At 41.5% G+C, this 19,432-nt stretch overlaps 1 protein-coding gene across 1 annotated transcript; it reads left to right on the forward strand.

Annotated features, from left to right (window-relative positions):
• The first annotated feature begins 6,540 nt into the window (after positions 1-6,540).
• znf281b (zinc finger protein 281b) lies at positions 6,541-14,045 on the forward strand. The gene is made up of 7 exons (XM_008300087.1): positions 6,541-6,665; positions 8,942-9,466; positions 9,606-9,719; positions 9,845-9,968; positions 10,785-10,868; positions 10,964-11,082; positions 11,451-14,045. Exons 2-7 carry the CDS (start codon positions 9,014-9,016, stop codon positions 13,071-13,073), a joined length of 2,517 nt encoding a protein of 838 aa, XP_008298309.1. The 5' UTR covers positions 6,541-6,665; positions 8,942-9,013; the 3' UTR covers positions 13,074-14,045.
• Positions 14,046-19,432: the final 5,387 nt, after the last annotated feature.

Genomic DNA, 19,432 nt, shown 5'->3' on the forward strand with positions numbered 1-19,432 from the left:
GCTCTTTGCGCAAGTTTGGTACCCAAAACCACGCAACAACAATTCAGCGCGCCACTCGCATCCTGTGAGGTGGAGATGCTTCTCTCTCCTGTAAATTAGTCGTAAGTGAGCAGAGATTCTGCGCAATACATGATTCAGTCCCTTTACGCACGGAGTCTCCGCCAAGTGCCAACTTTTTCTGCAGGTCTCATTCATGCAGGTAAAAAACAATATCCCAAAAATAGAATTTAGAGCAAAATCTGTGTTTTGAAAGCTGGATTCAAAGCCTGTGTCCTTGATAGATCCGCTGTTGTGTTCGGTAAAGCAGCGTGTGAAGATCAGGACGCGGCGCGCACTCTTTCCTGAGGGAACACACTGTGGTAGGAGTGACTCCAGATTAAAGACTGTGGAGAAACTGCAGCACAGGGGGGCAAATTTCACTTCCACGGGAGGGGTGGAGCAGCTGATGTGAGGATACAGAAGGGGGGAAATGTTTCTTGGCTTAGACCCAATCAGGTGAAAGCATCAGCCAAGGAACACAGCAAAATCCCCCTTCATCTGCTTTTAAGTTTGTCATTTAGTTTTTTTCCTACAAATTTCTCACAGAGCAGTTTCTCATTACCCAATTACCAATCAGCCTATCAAGAGGGAAACACTTTCCTGTGAAACTGGGTTGTTATAAGGACTTCTGGCTGCCTATTGAAGGCTATTTAGTTCCCCCTAGTGTCACTGCAGTGGAAGTAAACCTGAGGCATTGCCAAAAAATGTGTGGAGTTTTGAAGAAATGGGGCTACAAATGTCCACTTGAAAATAGTCATTTATAGAGATAGTTGACTATATGATACCAAGTGGTTGTTAATTATTGGTTGTCAAAGCTACAACATTACTGGAGGTTGAAATCAGTCCTGTGGAGAGGAGATCTGATGTGATTTTTTTAGAGTACATCAGATGATAGATAGCACCTCTGGGAAAGCTGATAAAAGCACTTTAGTTTCAAGAGGAATATCAAGCTGGAGTGCTTTATTATTGTTAATTTATCATCTCTCACTCCTCAAACAGCCAACTTAGCTCACTATTTTAATTATCACAGAATAAAGCAGTGTGAGTCTGACAGAGAAAAATAAGGAAACATCCAGGCCAGCAGAAGATAAAGCACAACGCGTTAAAATCAGTAATTTAAACACTTTTACTGGCCAAAGGTTTAGTATTTGGACATAATAAAACTGTGATTTTTGCATGAAGACAGGAAATTGTCACTTTATTGCTAAATTCCTTACAAAAGATTACACCTTTTCATTACTGCTCTGTGATTCACACATCTCTCAACTGTCATTTCTTCAAATGCTAATCCACTTCCGGACATCGCTTTCATTTTTAACCCCCGTCCGTCCATGTCCCTGAAGAGCGAGGAGAGTCAGTGTCCGCACATAAAGATTTTTTCCAAGGCAACTGTATTTTATTGCATTCAATACAAGTATGAACTCAGTGTATATTTAACGACAGAAAATGACTCTTCAGGTGCAGACTTTTTTAACCTTTGCATGGTTAAGGGGACATGAAGAGGCTTTTCATTGCCATCAAAACAACTTGATTTATTTAATACAGACACACATAAAACAAGTCTGTATCTAGGAACATCAGACAGCAGGGAGGGATTTGGAAAGTCAGCCTAAATGGAGCAAACTAAGTAATTTGGCTGATAAATCATATTTTTATTGCGTTAAGCTCTTTAATATGCTGATACCAGACTGTTACAATTGAAAACCATCATTTATTCAGTGAACGATTAAAGATTTGTTAGCAGGTGTTTGCTCTTGACGGAAAAACACCTTAAGTATACAGTTGAACTGCAAACAACCCAAACAGTCTCTTGATTAATTTTTTTATACTTCAGAGACATCTACAAAGTTCTTCTCAGTTAGAAGAACCTGAACCAGTGGCGTAGAGATGATCCGTCGTGTCCCTTTACCCAAACACCAGCAACCCTACAGCGCCATTCACAGACCAGCCTCACCCAAAGGCACCACACCTGGAAGCACAACCAGGTCGTCCAGCAGCAGACTTTCTCTCCTGGTTTCTCAAATACCAGCATGAAATGTACCAAAAAGGGTCAAATGCAAGAAAAGAATCAAGCCTTCTGGGTGCAGTCTGGGAGAGGAAGATGAAGGTCAACACAGCTGATCATAACCTTACAACAGGCCCTGTTGGTCGTAGAGCTGGTGGTGCCGTAGTAGGATTCAGTCGTGTGAACACCAGAATTTGATCCAGGAACTAAAACGGAACAAATTGGCTGGAGAAGTTCCTTGTGTAGGGTGGTTGCAGCAGTTCTGTGGCCATGTACTTTGAAACAAGATGCCGCTGGTGAGGTCGGCTGCCGTCTACCTGCTCCAACCTTTTGTTTGTATATAGTTGTTTTACTTTTGTTGTTTAAATACATTTCACTGCACATTGTACCGTGTATGAATGTGTGTGTGACAAATAAAGCTCATCTTATCTTATTTTATCTTATCTTATCTTATGCGAACCACCAGGCCGCTGGACAGGATGGAAGTCCGGAACTGACTAAGGATACTGGCTGTTGTCGAAACAAAAAGGATAAGAACTGGGCGCCAAGTGGACCATCTGCCAGCATTAGTGGAAAAAGCAGCAGTGGGTTCACCTGGGATGCCACTGAGTCCTCGGGAGGTGTTCTGGGCCCATTAGCCAAACATCAAGGTAGGAGGATGCTCACCCAGTGCACTGAAAACCAACCATAGTCAGGTAAGGTTTGTTGTTTCTTACTGCTCATCTTTTCTCTCCCAACACTCTCCTCACTGTAACTGGTCCAGGCAGACATCAGCCCTCCCAGAGCCCCGTTCTGCTGGAGCTCCCTGTTAAAAGAGGCTTTTCCTTGGTCAAAGGGAATCATTTGTCAGCCTGTCTGTGATATTATAAGGTCATGACTTTAACATTTAAAGTGACCAACAGAAGTAAATGTACTATTTGCACTTTTCTACTTCTGTTAGTCGTGTAAATTTGTCATGTTGGTGTCTTATATCAAACAGAAAGCGCTTCGTGTGTTGTTTTAAATGTGCTACATGAACAATGGTTAAGCTTAAGGTGAAGCCTTCCTCTATGACTCCAGGGGTGATTGCTGATTTGTAATAGAGGATTGTAAAAACAAGCCCTTTGAGCTCAGCTATACTCTCAGATATTAAATGTCAAATGAAAAATGCATCAGTGGAAAAAGAAAAGCTCTCAAGAATCATTGTGCAATCAATCAAAATATCTAATTCTAACCAACCACAAATGTAGTGCTTCATAAAGGACACTCTCATTACGGTGATTCCATCACGCATCAACGCTTTTTGTTTGTTTGTTTAATATACGGAACATGATTTCAACATTCCACCAAGAGAGACTCACCGCCTTGTGCTGCAATAAAACTTAAACAGGTTATAAAAGGGTAAGAGTCACAGTCTGTACTTCATGTCTGGATTGTGTCACGGCTGGATCAACCACCACCTTTTATTTGGGAATGTGCACAATGTCAGGACAATACACTTTAAATAATTAAATGCAGCAATAAGTTCACATTACTGTCTTATTTCTTACAGCAGGTCCATCAGTCAAACCAAACATTCACTGCAACAATCAATGTGAATATTCAAGGACATTTCAAACTATGCTTCATCTATAAATAAATACCATTCCATCAGTTGCACCCATCCTCACAAGAAACATCAGCAAAGCAAGTGCGTCAACAAATTGCAACTCGAGAAAAAGAAATATTGTCTGACGCTATTAGAACGGTTTATTAGGTGGCCTTATGTTGCCTAACTTGGTAAACTTTTTCTTGAAGAGTTTACAGTCTGTGGAAGAGCCCCACTAAATGACAGAGTGTGACTGGCAGAAAACATCAATGATATAACATCCAATCTTGCTGTATACAACAGCAGGGAGTACACCCCTTCAAAATATAACCTAAGTCACGTGATTCAGCATTATATAACCTCAGAGTAATTGCATTACTTCTGCATTTGCTATTGTGTATAATAATATATATATGTATAATCAAAATACAGATTGTACAGTAGGAACTCAATGCAACAAAAGCCTGAACACCTTTTGTTACCGAGATTTAAATACTTTATTTTTTCTATCTCTCATATGCCCCTCCTTATTTTTGATGACAGACTCAGTCCTCCTCGGCGTGAAGGATTCCACATTTATAGAGAGTTTTTTTTTTTTGTTGGACATCATCCACAGAGGTTGATGATATGCCATGTCCTTCGCTTTATCTGAGCTGTCACAGAAACTCTGGTTCCTATTGATAACTGCTGTGCCAAGTCAGAAGCTCCTGCCCATGTGGGTTTTTTTTAGCTAGATTGCGGAATTAGTGCACTGATTGTTTCATCGTTTCAGGAGGATGGCTACTGCAGCTCAGATTAATGATACTATGGCTCATTCTATAACTCCTGATTAGTGTTACAACTGTGTTTCAGCTCATTTATAGTTTGTCGCTAATCTTTCTGTGTCCTTTAATCGTTGTGAGGCCTAACAGACACTTTTTTTTTCAGTTCTTCTTGCAATTCTTTTCCATGTGGAGCCAAGATGCAGACATGCTGATGGCACAGATCTTCAAAACTTAGGAAGTCCTGGTATTTACGAATGATTTTAGAACCGTGCTGATGCAGTTAGGCTGATTGGAAATTGCAGGTGTACTCAAAGTTTTTTCAGTGATTACAAAATGTCTAACTTGTGTGACAGTGACCACGAATGTATCACTTTAGTTGCTTTGGCTTTTGACTTTGGGGCCTCCATTTTCAATCTAGTTTTTTAGTATTTGTTATGAATTGGTTATAAGAGAGAAACGTGATCCCATAACACCAATGTCCCTCTACCGGCTTCCAAACTATTTCAGGACTGATTTCAACATTTTTTTGTTTTGTTTGTTTGTTTTTAAGGTTTTAAATGGATTGAGGCCATCTTATTTAGCATAACGCTTACATCATCGTACCCCAGTTAGAGCACTGAGGTCAACCAACCAGAGGTTCTCTGACGTTTGAGATCTCGGCATAAAAATAGAGACGAAGGAGCCTCTACAGAACTACTGAGACTTTTCAGTTGCTGCTGATCGCCCACCTCTTCTCTCCGGCATTTGATCCAAGTAGAGCTGGACATTAATCTTTTATTGTGTTGTATCTTTCACTTTTTAAAAATGTATTTGTTTTTTACGCAGTTTATGTTTTAGTATTAGGTTTTGCTATGTCTTATGGGTTGCTGTTTTAATTACACAACACATGCTTTAAGTGTGGCTCATTCCATCTCAGATCAGATTCTTAGTTCAGTTTCTGCTTGACCACCTCTGATTTGCCTGACATTTTTAAGCATAAACTATGGATATTTAAAACAGTATCTGTGAAATTTTAGATAGCTATATCAAGTACTTCTCAAGGATTAAAAAAAAAACAAAAACAGCCCATCCACACATTTTTAGCTTATTTTACACATTTTGAAATTTGGGGCTGTGTTTGAAAGACTCTCTGGACGCATCGAGGATACAAACCTCATAATATTTGAAAATGTGATCAAATACTCTGTGATGATGGGTGAACTGAAATATGAAATGTAAGTCATCATGAGAAGTCCCAGCTTTGAGCACTCATTAAAAAAAAATAATAATGCACAAGTCAACTGACCAACATTTTCTGAATCACATAAAGTTACATGTCACAATAATACAAACCAAAACATACAAAACACTTCTTAATATGAATACTACACAAAATGAAAGGTATTTTCTTTCATAACTGATTGAGCAGGTATGACCAGTTGCATCACAAATACAACAATACTGCTCGGTCCAAATAGAATAGAGTTTGAAAATGGTTTAGAAAATGTATTATACTGTAGTTTTTGTTCATATTTCCATTTCACTATAATCAGAGACTATTTAATGAACATGTCCAGTGTGGTGTATCTGAAATCAATGGCACGGTGAGAAACAGCAGTGAAAATTTAAAGTTTGTATCTTTAATAGTTCCTGAGATGTTGCCAACAAAACATAGCCTCGAAAGAAAAATGAGCTGAAAGTGGGTCGACCGGCTTTTATTTTTATTATTTTTAAAAGTATTTTATATACCAATCAAAAAATTCACAGATACTGTTTCAAAAATAACATTTTTGTAGAGAAAGTTTAGAGCAGAAGGCCGCTGCAATGTGAGCTGGAATAATCCATGTGCTTTATAAATAAATGTGACTTAATTTGAGTTTCAAAACTTTTGACATCGAAGTCATATTGCACAGGGGTCTGATCAGTTGTTTTGTATAGTTTATGTAGAAAATGCAGCCTAAATAATCAGCAGTGTTCAGTGTTTCTGATACCTGTCTGACAGTCTTAAAAGAAACAGAGAAGAGGAAAACTTTGTGGCAGGGCCCTGCTTCAATAGCCACGTTAATCTATCTATGTCCCTGAAGTGTATTTACTTTTGTGTGCCTGTGCAGTCCAGTAGGACCTCTCACACCTCTGCAGCCTTCGCCTGTCTCCTCTCACGACCCGTCCGCTACACCCACAATTCCCCGCGCCAGGACAAGATGGAAGAAAGCAGCGACCGCCGGAGAACAATGTTTTGGCAATAAAACCCCAAAGCGGCGAATACAGAGAGAATATAGGCACGTTTGAAACCTACTGCGGTCATGTGTAGGTGAGTGGAAAACTAAACAGACTTTTATTCGTGTCGAGTGCTCGGTCTTTGTCGAGATTTACGCGAACGATTGTGTGGCTCGGCGCAGACGGGAGATGCACTGAGAGGCAGCATCATTGTTTCTGTTGCACGGGCCGTAATGCGGGTTTTCAGTCGGGGCAGCTAGCAGCTAACTAGCTAGCTCGTGGCAGCCTGATTGTTATAAACACAGCTGCTTCAAAGCGTGCAGTTTTATTTAGCTCGGTCATTAGATATGAAGTCCGCGTGTGCCGCATTCGCCGAGGAATGTTTTGCTAGCTACATATCCCGGTAAGCATTATGCGGTAGTAATTACAGCTAAAGTTAGCTATCAATAAATAGAGCGCCAGCGTCGCTCGCAGCCAGACAGATTTGATTTCACGAGCGTCATCAAAGCCTGGGAACTGGAGAATGAGCAATTCGTGCTGCTGACCTCACTTCAAAGCAAATGTGCTGTTTAATTTCACCCTTTTGGCCGTTCTTGTATTTTTTCTTTGGCTAATACCTGCTACTCGATTATAGAATGCCCCCTTAAAGTATTGCCGTGTAAACCGTAAATATATGCCATCAAATCATGGGTCCTGTTTTAGCGTTAGCTAGCTTGATAGCATCTCAAGGTAACATGCGATTGCTTATAACGAATAGTTGGAAATAATTTACTACAAATGTGGTTATTTCAGGCATCTTAACGTCGAGTGTTGTTGTGACTGTGTTTGTGTGCCCGATTATGGTTTCTGTAGCCTCTTAAACGATTGTTTTGATTGAGGACGCAAAGATGCGTTGATTGTTTCATTGTGGCTAGCCAGTTAGCTAACTGTGCTAACTAGCTGGCTAACTATTATGCATCACAAAAGCTCATCCGCTCTGTGTTGAATGCAGCGTCGCGTAGCCAAATGGTCAGCTGGTCTAGACTAAACAATAAATTCTCACTCCGGTCGTCCTTCCCTCCGTACGTGTTTAGACACACGTCCCATTTAGTCACCCGACTGCGCCTGCTTAAAATCACTGAAATGTCTGGCTGGATTTGACCTAAATATCGTTTGTTTTAGGCAAGTGAACTGAACCGATTAATTTGCCAATATTGCATCCAATGCTCCCAGCTTTTGCGTTCACGCTGTGTTATTAGTCAAAGATGGCAAGTAGTGCGATCCAGCATGCATCAAAGTGAGAAAACAATGGGGATGTCTGTCTAAAAAGCTATCCAGCTACTACACAGATTTTTATTTTGGCTACAATCCAAGTCACATGTGGTGCTAAATGTAGAACAATGCGTGAGATGGATTAAATATTGCAGATGAAATCTTAGATGTTTTTTTTTTCTTCTTATATGGAAGATAATCTATTGAAACCTTTCAGTGCTAAAACTTGTACTTTGTTAGAGTGCAAAGCTTCACAATTTTTACTTTAAAGCCACTTCATTAAACCCTCATACAGCACTGAGCTTTGATGGTGTTCACCTTTAATCTATGTTTTCTGGTGCTTTTTATCAGATTTACCTAGACACACAATAAGTGCATTAATTTATCTTCTGTAATTTTATATTTGATGAATGTTGGATACTTTTATAATCATTCTCAGATGCCTATCTTAACTTTGTTCATTTTAGTTTGATGTGGGATTCACTCCATTGTAATGATTAGACCTTTTTTTTAGTATTTAAATCGTAGCTCACTGGCTAAGCTGTTATAATAAAGACTTAAAATGACCTGCACCTGATTTTGTTAGTAACATGCACAGTATATAGAGTATTATCACTTCTAAGGTACTCTTAAAGTTATGATACGGGAATACTATATATTAATAGGTAAACTTGCTGCACAACCGTTTGACTTTAATTTCACATAAAAGTGTTTTGCAATGTATTCATTAAGATACACAATAACTTGCTGTAGCCAGTTCAGTCGTCATTGTAGTGCACACAAGACAGTGAGAAGACTATGTTGTTGAAATGTGGGTGTTTTATTTATTTATTTAGTCCTCGATGACGCTAAACTTAATATTAGTTTGGATTGTGGGTCAGTGTATTTTCCGCACCTTTTTTGTCATTTTGTGGAAATAATCAAGAGATTAATGGAAATGATTGTCAGTTGGAGCCCTACTTTCTAGCTGTGATAGAGTTTACTTAACTGGGAAGGCTGATCACCGATGAGATGTTATAATGAAGACTCAGAACAAAATGTGGAAGTTTGATTTGTATGCTTTTTCATGTCTGTAATCATCAATGCATAACACAGCTTTCTGTCTGTCCTCTCTTTTAGGATATTCTGCTCCTGCATTCCTCTGTAGATTATTTACCCTCCTTCTCCCCTGCACAAAGCAAAATCACCACCATGAGTATTATCCAAGACAAGTTAGGCAATGAATTTTTGCGTAACGGAGGCATGGACCCCAATTTTGCACCAGGTATGCTTATGTTCAGCCACTTGCCCCCAGTCACCAGCTTTACACGGCTGGCCTCCCAGTCTGTTATGGGCGAGCTTCCCCAGGAGATGATCCTGAAGAAAGAGCGAGACTCGCCTCCAGAACACCAGGGCACTGCCGCTGCGAACACAGGGGGCTTCCTCCACAGCATGGGCATTAAGCAAGAGCGACTAAGTGAGCTGGATTACCGTATGCCCCTCTATGGCGGGGGTGGAGGAGTAGGGGTGAACTGTGCTGGAGGGGGCGCGGGGAAGAGTGGTACCGACATGACAGATATGTCTTTCGGCAACCACCACCAAAATCACCAGAACATGCTCCTGCATGACCTCAGCCTCAGCAATGTTCGTTCCCTCGGAGAACCGGTGAGAAGGGGCAGGCTTTTTTTTCTGATGAATTCATTTGCAGATTTACACCTATAGACCCTTTTATTTACACTTCTGTAAGTGATTGTTCCCTGTAAGTGCCATTTATTCATTGTGGCGTACTTATTTTTACCCTTAGATGCCTGTAAGACCAGGTAAAGAGCCAAAAGAGTCCTCAGGTAGAAGAGGCCGGAGGAGCAACGGCGATGGACAGGGAGGCAAAGCTCGAAGGAAACGCAATGATGCTGCAAAGGTAGATCCTTTACCATGTCCTCATCTCCTTCACTACACCAAGAATCAGTGTTTTGCACGTTAAGAATGGTCTTACACCGTCAGAATTGTACTTGTACTCTTGTACTCATGATTTTCTCCTTGTAGGCCATGATGTTGGATGCTGATGGGGCCTGCCTGTCCCCCAACTCGAAACCACATATCTGTGAGCACTGTAATGCTGCCTTCCGTAGCTCCTACCACCTGCGTAGACACGTGCTCATACACACAGGTAAAAGACTTTCACTGCTATGTTTTTCCCTCATAACTTCCTAAACTATTACATGTATGCCTCGCAGTTAAAACTTAATGCTCACTTTGATGAGATTAATTGTAAATGATAAAAATCAGGCCACATGAGATGCAGAGAGGGCATGTTTAATCAGCACAGGGAAAGCTAAATCAGGCAGTGTCTGTTTCTCTTTGCTTTGTAACATAATTGTGCTGACAAGTTTGAATGAAGTATGCAGACTCATATTCATTTCCAGAGAATCAATGTGCAGCTGGGTGTAAAGCTATGTTATCAAAGTTTGACAAAGCAATAGCAAAATAAGGTTTCTGTTGATGAACATTGCATTCTTATCCTCACTGAGTTCTCAGGATCTTATTTAAAACCAGACAATCACTGAAGCCAGGGATGACTCAATGGTTACTCATGTATTTCTGGATGTCTTAGTCATTCCCTTTGCTGGGAATTCCTCATTGGACTCTTTGAACCTGAACTCGTAAATGATTTAAAGGAAAATTCAGCTTTTTTTATAACCTCATCTTATTTTAAGTCATTTCCCTTGTTTTGTGCTCATTTTGTTTTCTGAATTAGAGCCTCTGCTGTTCTAAATGTAGAACGCAGAACAGTTTCTCCAGCATGCCTTTTAATATGGTTTAACTGGTTAGCAAGCCAGTTTAATGGGTGGGATTGTGACACATATTCATGCCCTCGGCAATATGCCACAGGCTCAGTGTCATTGTGACCATATCGTCATAGTTGGGGGACAGGCTGGGCTTTTATTAATGTGGTGAGCGGATGGTTGTACTCTTGATTGCACAGGTGAGAGGCCTTTCCGGTGCAGTCAGTGTAACATGAGCTTCATTCAGAAGTACCTGCTACAGCGGCATGAAAAGATCCACAGTGGTGAGTTTCTGCACTTGAAAGTATAGTATAGAGAAGTATTAGTCTGTAAATGTGTGTGACAGAAGCCCTGACGCTGTCACTGCTGTCTTTTGCAGGAGAGAAGCCTTTCAGCTGTGACCAGTGTAACATGCGCTTTATCCAGAAGTACCATATGGAGCGGCACAAAAGGACACACAGTGGCGAGAAGCCATATCGCTGCGACACCTGCCAACAAGTAGGCACTTTGTAATCTGTTTACTAAGTTGTTTGCAACTGTTTCTTTTATATGTCATTTGCTCTTTTTCTTTGTATATATTTTCGTCGATCCTGTATTGAATACTAGGCATGAGTTACCAACATCATCAGTAGCATGTGGGCAATTCTAAATTTTGTCTGTACTTTCCACACTTAAGCCCCTTAAACTGCTCTGCCTCAATGGGATTAGTTGTGTCAGAAGAGGATAGGGAATAAAATGTCTTGTGAATTTCAGTGGCCATATAGAGTAGCAATATATCTTCTCTTTAAAAAAATGAAATATGATTTTGATTTTAAAACTGCTTCTGTCCATCCAGAGGATACTGAGCCCATTTTGTTCTGTTTTAGTTTTTCTCAAGAACAGACCGGTTACTGAAGCACAAACGGACTTGTGGAGAAGCCATAAAGAAGGGCCTAGACCCAAGCATGCTGGAGCTCAGCGAAGCGGAGCTAGGCCAGGGCAGCTATTCACTCACTCAGGGAAACTCTACCACCTCCGGACGCAAGAGGGCAAAGTCCAAAAACAGCGAAGGCAGTGAGCGCAAGAGGAAGAAGAATGCCTCTGGGGCAGCAACCTCATCTTCTGGGGGGATGGCCCGTGACCTGGGCCTGCAGGACTATGGCATGGAGCACCCCTCAGGCTCTGACCCCACCATGCAGGGACGTACCCCCAAATTGGTCTTTAAAAAAGCTGGCCGCAAGGGACTTGACAAGGGTCTTCTCTCTCTGGAAGATGGTGCCGATGGACAGAAGCTGTTGGGCCAGAAGCCTGGCTCCATGGATCATGTGGAGGCTTCTGGCCTTGATAATATGGCTCTACTCCAGGGACCAGGGGGCAACAAGCCGGGGCCCACCACCAGCAGCAACTATGACGATGCAATGCAGTTTGTCAAAAAGCGGCGCTACCTCCATGCGGTTAACAATGACTATGGAGCCAGCTCGCTGCACATGGCACCCCAGGGCAGCAGTGTAATCCAGGGCTCCCTGGGGCCTGAACCCACGCTGGCCATGCTGGACTCCTCGCCGCTGGAACTCAAGCACGATAAGTCGGGCATTCCAGATGAGGTACTGCAAAGCCTGTTAGATCATTATAGCCATAAGCCAGAGGGAACACACCACCATGATGTGACTTTCGACTTGTCAGACCACCCACACCACGTAGACCTCCAGCCAGCAGCTCCTGTTACCCCAGAGTTGGAGGATGACTCGCCCAATGGTGGTGACAAAACAGCAGTGATGAGCGAGTACTCAAAGTTCCTCCTGCAGGCCCTGGAACGCACCAGCCATAGTGGACCCTTCCCCAGTCTTGGCCCCACAGGTCCTTTCCCACTCCTGTCCAGCAGCTCCAGTCCCACAGGGCCCCTGTTCTCTGACAAACACGTGTACGCCGCGTCCCCCCTGGATTGTGGCTACCCTCCTGCGGTCTCCTCCCCGCTGCCCATTGTTGCCCCTTCATCAACCTCCTCTTCATCGTCCTCCAAGTCCCACTATGGCATGCTTGTTGGCTCCCCCTCCCAGACAGGCTACCACCTCAGCTTGGAATCTACTAGCCACCAGCAGCTGACTCCATCTCAGGAGCTGACTGAACAGTTGGAGAAGCAGCATTCCCCCGGCACCTTCAACCTACCTCCCCAGGAACTTACTGCCTCGGCAGAGGGCTCCAAGGGGCAGCAGCCCAAAGCTGGAGGGAGCGCTGCACCCACCAATGGCTCCACCTACCCCGACCTGTCCCCACTGAATCCCCCTAAAGAAACCACATACCAGATTGAGAACTTCGCCCAAGCCTTTGGCTCCCAGTTCAAGTCAGGTCGGCGGACCCCTCTGAGCTATGGCAATGATCCTGGGACAGAGGTCGACCACCGAATACGGACTCCAGTGTCAGAATTCTCAGGGTATACCAGTTTGTTAGCTGACGTCAGTGAGCCAGTGAGTACAGGATCAAAAACCCCGACAAGCCAAAGTTTCAGATAAGGGTCAAACGAGGTGAATCCAGTAGGGAGCTGTTCTGTTACTGTCCATACGGTCCCTATACCCATCCTAATTTTGTTCTTGTAGCAAAGTTTGTTTTTTAAACACTGCCATTAAATGTTAATACAAAAATGACCAGGGAGGGTCTTCCATGGCCTCAAATGCAATTTTTTAAAATATTCTCATTTTTATTATGTAGTCGCTTAATTTTTGTTTAAGAGTAGTGGTTTTGATATGAACGTACCGTAGATTTAAATGTAATTTAAAACATTTAGAGGGTAGCTATAAACTTGCTTGTTTTTTTTTTCATCTTTTTCTGTACCCTTGTGTTTTACCAATCATCATACCATTGTAAAGTAATAATGAATAATGTTGATGATTTCAATAATAACATTTGTGGCAGGGAAAGGCCCAGAATTCAAATGGCAAAAAAAAGTATATATTGTCTGTTACAAGAAACGTATTAACTCAGGAAAATAGGCAAAATTGTGTAATAAGACTTTGTATTATGAGATGCAATTAGCACAGTTTTTACAGGTGTACTTTGAGACTACAAAGCTTTGATTTTGTTTTTGTGTTTTTTTTTACTTGTCAGAACAACAAATTACAATACATGGTGTTTGGTTTCTACTGCGTGTAGCTTTGTCGAGATTATGGTACTGTTGTGTCAATGTGAAGACATCCACATTTCTTTTGAGAGCCACATGTACACGAGTTCGTGTGAATTGTAGCAGAGTTCAGCCCGTGGTGCTCGCACTGTACGCTCTTAAGTGAAGAGGAAGTTTAAGCGTTGCTGACCGTCGTTTTGTCAGTTGAGAAAATCTACATAACCGTGACCTCCTCTGCTTGTGTGCGCCAGTTTGGCCGTAGAAAAGACGCAGCTTAGACAAAATTCTACCCAGAAGTAACTGCGCATCGCTGTTGCGGCTGTCTGTTTCAGAATGCAATGAACGCCAGTCGGTGATCTTTTCATCACGCTGTTGCTGAAGTGATTTTTCATTTAAAGAAAAACAAAAAAAACAAGTCACCACTCTTCTACTCCACTCCTTGCTGTTCCTTTTTGTGTCAATGGAATCAAACAAGCACTTTTTTCAACAAATCATCATTGGAAACAACAATAACCCATTCAATTTGCATATGTGATACGTGATTATTATGCTAATGATTATTAATATTATTTTAAGAGGAGAAAACTGTGAACGGGGGGTCGGTTGGGAGGGAGGGAGGGTTGAATGGGTGAGTGGGAGGGGGGAGCGGGCTGGGTCATTTGATGGGCTTTGATAGGGGTTGACTAGGCATGACCATGGGCATTTAAATGTATTTTGTTGCTTATTCTCGAGGGTAGAAGATAGGGGTGGGCTNCTTACCTTTGTACCATTTCAAGCTATTCATTGGACTTGCACAACTTGAATTGCAATAAATAACTGGAAAAATTAGGGTGTTCTAAAACTTTTGACCGGTAGTGTATATTCTGACAAGTACCTCCATATTATAATAAAATGAACTAAAATGAATACTGAAGTGACAAAAACTGAACCTAATCTGTTTTTTGTTTTTTTTTGTACATTTTTAAACTATTAAAACTAATCAGTACTGAGCAAACTCCTTCTGAAACCTGAATGGAATCCCTTTGCTTTACCCCTCACCCTGTTTGCTTTCTGTATTCAAGTTCAAGGGTCTTCAGGTGAAGCACTTTCATCCTTCGCTCAGCTCGTATTAGTCGCCCTCCCCCTCGTGAACATCATGTTCTCACACTCATAGCAATCATTGTGCCTCATTGCCAGGAAGAGCGAGCTGGGCGTGGATAGGGACGGGCATGACTCTAAGCGACTTTGGACTTGCAGCTGGATGGGGGGGGGCAGTTATTGCTCTGTGATCGCACCTCTGTTGACACATCTCACAACAACATGTTCATAAAACTTGCTGGTGACGAATGGAGACGGTAATTTCTCCATCTCCAGGAGCCTTACAACACGGAAAATAAGGCCAACCCCAGATCGAGGGTTAAAAATTAACTTCAGTGCTGTTTCATTACAATGTGGTTGCTAAGGGACGACCTGTTGAGCCACAGCAGACATTTTGCTTTGTCATTGCAGAAAGTGTGTTAAAAATGGCTCCATTTTGTTTGAGCATGAAGCAGCTACATAATATCTCTGACGTGACCAATATGATTATTTACACCAAAGCTTTTGCCACCCAGAGCTCTTAAAATGTCATTTACACTAATCAGCCACAACGTTAAAATGCTTTGTTAAGTGTTGCTCCCCCTTTGGCCGCTAATACAGCTCTAAAGCCAGTCGTCTTCTCCTGGAGGTGTCCTGGGCCATCTGGCACCACCATGTTGGCCGTGGATCCTTTGGGTTGTGAGTTGGGGTCTCATCAGGATCAGACTGTATCCCACGAATGGTCAATGAGATTTGGATCTGATTTGGGGAGTTTTGAGGGATGCCTTGGGCTCTTTGCTGTGTTAATCAAGCGGTTCCTGAACAGTGTCTAGTTGGGTGCTGCGTGGTAAAGTAGTTCCAATAAATAGCAGGGCCCAGGGTTCCTTATTTCACTTTCATATACAGTGGTGCCCACTTAGCGTCCTGTTTATAATCATAAAATATCCCAAATCATTTCCTATATAATATTTAATAATGTCATAAGCCCTGTTTTTGTCATAACGAAATTCCCCTGAAATTGATTCCAGGGATAATTTTTGCCAGTTTATAAGTCACGGTCGGCCGATTGTTACAGCTCACGGGCCGAGCGTCGGTCATGTGTGGCAGATTATCACACCCGTGTAAGGCAATTTGTTTAGTTGCTGATCAATTATCTGCTCACCTGAGATCTGCTTCACTGAGTTATTCACACACTGTCTGACATTAATTATCAGAAAGCTGATCAAAGAGAGTCGTGTTGTTGCAGAACATGTCGTCACTCATAACCAAATGGCTCAGCTAGTTAATCGTGATAAGTAAATCCTCTGTTTACCCTCTGATTAAAGGAAATAACTTCTATTGACGGGGTGACTTTTCGTACCGACAAAGGTGAAATTTCACTGAAGCAAAACCATAAAACGCCGTTTGAATAAACATTGTTTGATCTTCAAAGAAATTGTCAATTTGATCTTGTGAAAACGTTCCCATTTTGGCTTTACATATAAACCCCCGTTTGTCATCACACAGATACAGCTTTCTCAGTGCTCTATTGTTGGGGGCACTTCGATACGCTAATGTTGAAGCCCGCTTATTGGAATATCCCGAATATAGTCATGATTCCATCCTGGACCGAGGGTATGATGATAAACGGGCAGCACTGTACCATTTTATTTCTGTGCTCGTGGACATGGAATATGGTGTGATTGGTTTAACACTGGCCTCTTTCTATAAAACCAGAAACATCAAGCATTGTAAGGGAAATGTGTCATTTTATTTATATAATGTAATATCACTGTCACGGGGATGCAAGGTGGACCGGTGGTTAGCACTGTTGCCTCGCAGCATGAAGGTCGCCGGTTTGCATCCCGGTGAGGACACCCGGGATCCTTCTGTGTGGAGTTTGCATGTTCTCCCCGTGCAGCGTGGGTTCTNCGGTTTTTCGGGTGATGTTGTATAAAGATGATTTGCCATAATTTTGTTATACAATATTTTGAGAGTACCTCTTTGTATTTAAGTGTTTTGAGAGATGGGCTGACATGCTGGAACCCTTATATCTTTAAACCCACGGTTACGTTGGATGCATACCCTTTTATTTATTCTCCACTAGCCACAAAAGAACTCAGATATTTTTAGGCAAGTAATCACCGGACCTACACCCTGTCCCTACTCATTTTTTCTTTTTTCTTTTTTTAAGATGATTTTCTTAAACCCCACCATTTTAACTAATTGCAAGAAACTGCTCCGGTAATACAGTTCAGACACAGAAAAGTTTCGTTATATCCACCTCCCCTCCTCAAAATGCAGCCCTGCACTCACAAGAATAAACAATGGCCTTCTTTGTCTTCCGTGGCTAAAGCCATTCTTTCCCGGCAGCCAGGGTTGATATTTAATTTAGTTGATTTCCTGTGAGCCGTACCCCCCCCCCTTTCCTTTCCTTTTCCTATGTCTGTGAGCTCCACAGCCAAGAGACTTTGAAGCTGCTCAGATCACAGGGAACAAAGACTGACTGACCAGCCACTTCACTCCAAACACACTATGCTTTTAACGGAGAGAAAAAGAGTGGGTGAGACGGAGAGAAAAAAAAAAGACAAAAAGATTGACCTAAATATACCTCATATCACTAAAGCGTAAGAAAGCAGGGACACGCGTTTCATGTATGTAGTGGAAATATTTGTAGTATAGGTTCGACATATTGTATAATCATTTAACACTGCCTGTGTTTACAATTATAGAGCAAGTGACTCATCAAAATGCAAATGTATTTCTTTTTTTTTCTGTAAAAAAAAAAAAAAACATCCACACCAAGCAGTGTTGCATTATAGATGCCTCATAGAACATTCATTTTTCTCGTTATATCCCTTATTTTTGTTACTTGCCATAATGTGTTTTGATATGATCTCTAGAAGGATATTGTTTACAAAAATGTACAAAAACACTAAAAATGTGTGTTCTCGAAATTTCTTTTCTTTCTTTTTTTTGTTGAGTTTTTCTCCAGTATGCATGATAAAGACATTTTTGTACGGCTTTTTTTTTTTCAGTCACCTCAATACCAAATTTTGTAGCAGAAGCCTCCCCATTCCTTTGTCTTATTTGTTCTAGACCCCTTGTGATATGATTTCCCAGGCTGTACCTGTTATTGAGATGATGAACGGATTAGAGAAGCCAATAAAAACTTTTTGTTACAAAAAAAAAGCACACGTGTGTTTTTGTTGCTCAGAAGCACTGAAAGTCCCTGAGATTTCCAAATACTGTGCTGAATATTCAATATGGCCTAGAAACATATACAGTCGTGACACTAAATGTAAAACCTTCTTCTATGTCGGATAGCAAAGCTTTTGGATTGTCAAGTCGGAGGTCAAGATACAAGGAGGGCTTGATGCTGGAAGGCTCATTTATTGTTAATATTTATTGTTTGTAGTTGTCATAATAACTAGTGTGTTGTTAGAACACTACACATCTCTGGATTTCCCGCCTAATTGACAGGTGTGATTGTGCACGTTCCGGCCACTTTCACCCGGGGGAGCGCTCCAACGGGTTGGTCCTATAGTCTGAACGTAGCCAATCTGTTGGATTGTTCAGTCAGATAATACGCCGTTGTCCTTATTTGTGACATAAAATGTCATGTCGGAGTCGGAATCCAAGGCTGTCGGTACGTTAAGGCTGTTTTTCATGGGTTCCTTCTGTTTTCTCTGAACACCTGTCGGATAGCAAGGTTTTTGGATAGTTAAGGGTCAGATTATCAAGTCACGACTGTAATTACATTTCAGTATTGGCAAATACAAGGTAACCTTATTTGTTTTGTTTTTTTTAGGGGTGTTGTTTTTTACTGGTTGTGAGATATTTTTTAAAATTAAATGTTGGTAAGATATTTTTAATCGCCTTGTCGTTCCAACATGGTTTCAGTAAACATTGCATTGATAGCAGATGGTAGGACTTTCTGATTGGGTATTTTATCATTTGTTCTGGGTGCTTTTCCACATGATGTTAGAAACAGGAGGTAGAATTGTTCTTATTGCATGCTTCTGTACAATTATGTTGAGAGACTTTCTCTTTACCTCACAGCACTCATATTTTGAGTGTAAGTCATTAAAAAAAACAGACAGAACACACAATAACATTAACTTGAGCAATAGCATAATTTACAGAAGGTCCTGTGTAGATATTGTATTATTATAATTATTATGGTTTGTTTTTTTGGCTGTAATAATCATGTAGTGTAACGCTAATAATGATGCAGCCCTACTGGGATTATTTGACAAGGAATAAGCATTGTACTAAACATCTCTTTAGTTTCCAAGTGAAGACAACAGCAGCAACAGAGCGTCATACATGTAAGGCAGAGTAGGGGTATGGTGGGTTTTTTTTAGGGCAAATAACACTGATCATTTGGAAAGAATAGATTGATCGCTGATATTTGGAACTGATAACTATTAGCAGTAAAAGTCTTGTCTGTGTGTAGAAGCGTACCAGTGTGGTGTCGACACATTAGAAAAACTTCAAGCCGGTACCACAGTGGACTGCAGGACTCAGGTAAATGTAACCAATCATTTTCCACCTGTTTGTGAATGTGGTGATAGAATACTGAAACAACATAATGCCAACAGTATGAGGAGACTTAACACGTGTGATCTCACGAACTAACTGCTGTCTTTATTTTCACAGGTCTGTTCCTTAGTGCAAGGTGTCTTGGTGGTTAGCACTGTTGCCTCGCATCAAGAA

The sequence above is a fragment of the Stegastes partitus genome, unplaced genomic scaffold (genome assembly GCF_000690725.1).
Source record: "Stegastes partitus isolate 25-593 unplaced genomic scaffold, Stegastes_partitus-1.0.2 Scaffold1497, whole genome shotgun sequence".
Taxonomy (NCBI): Eukaryota; Metazoa; Chordata; class Actinopteri; family Pomacentridae; genus Stegastes; species Stegastes partitus.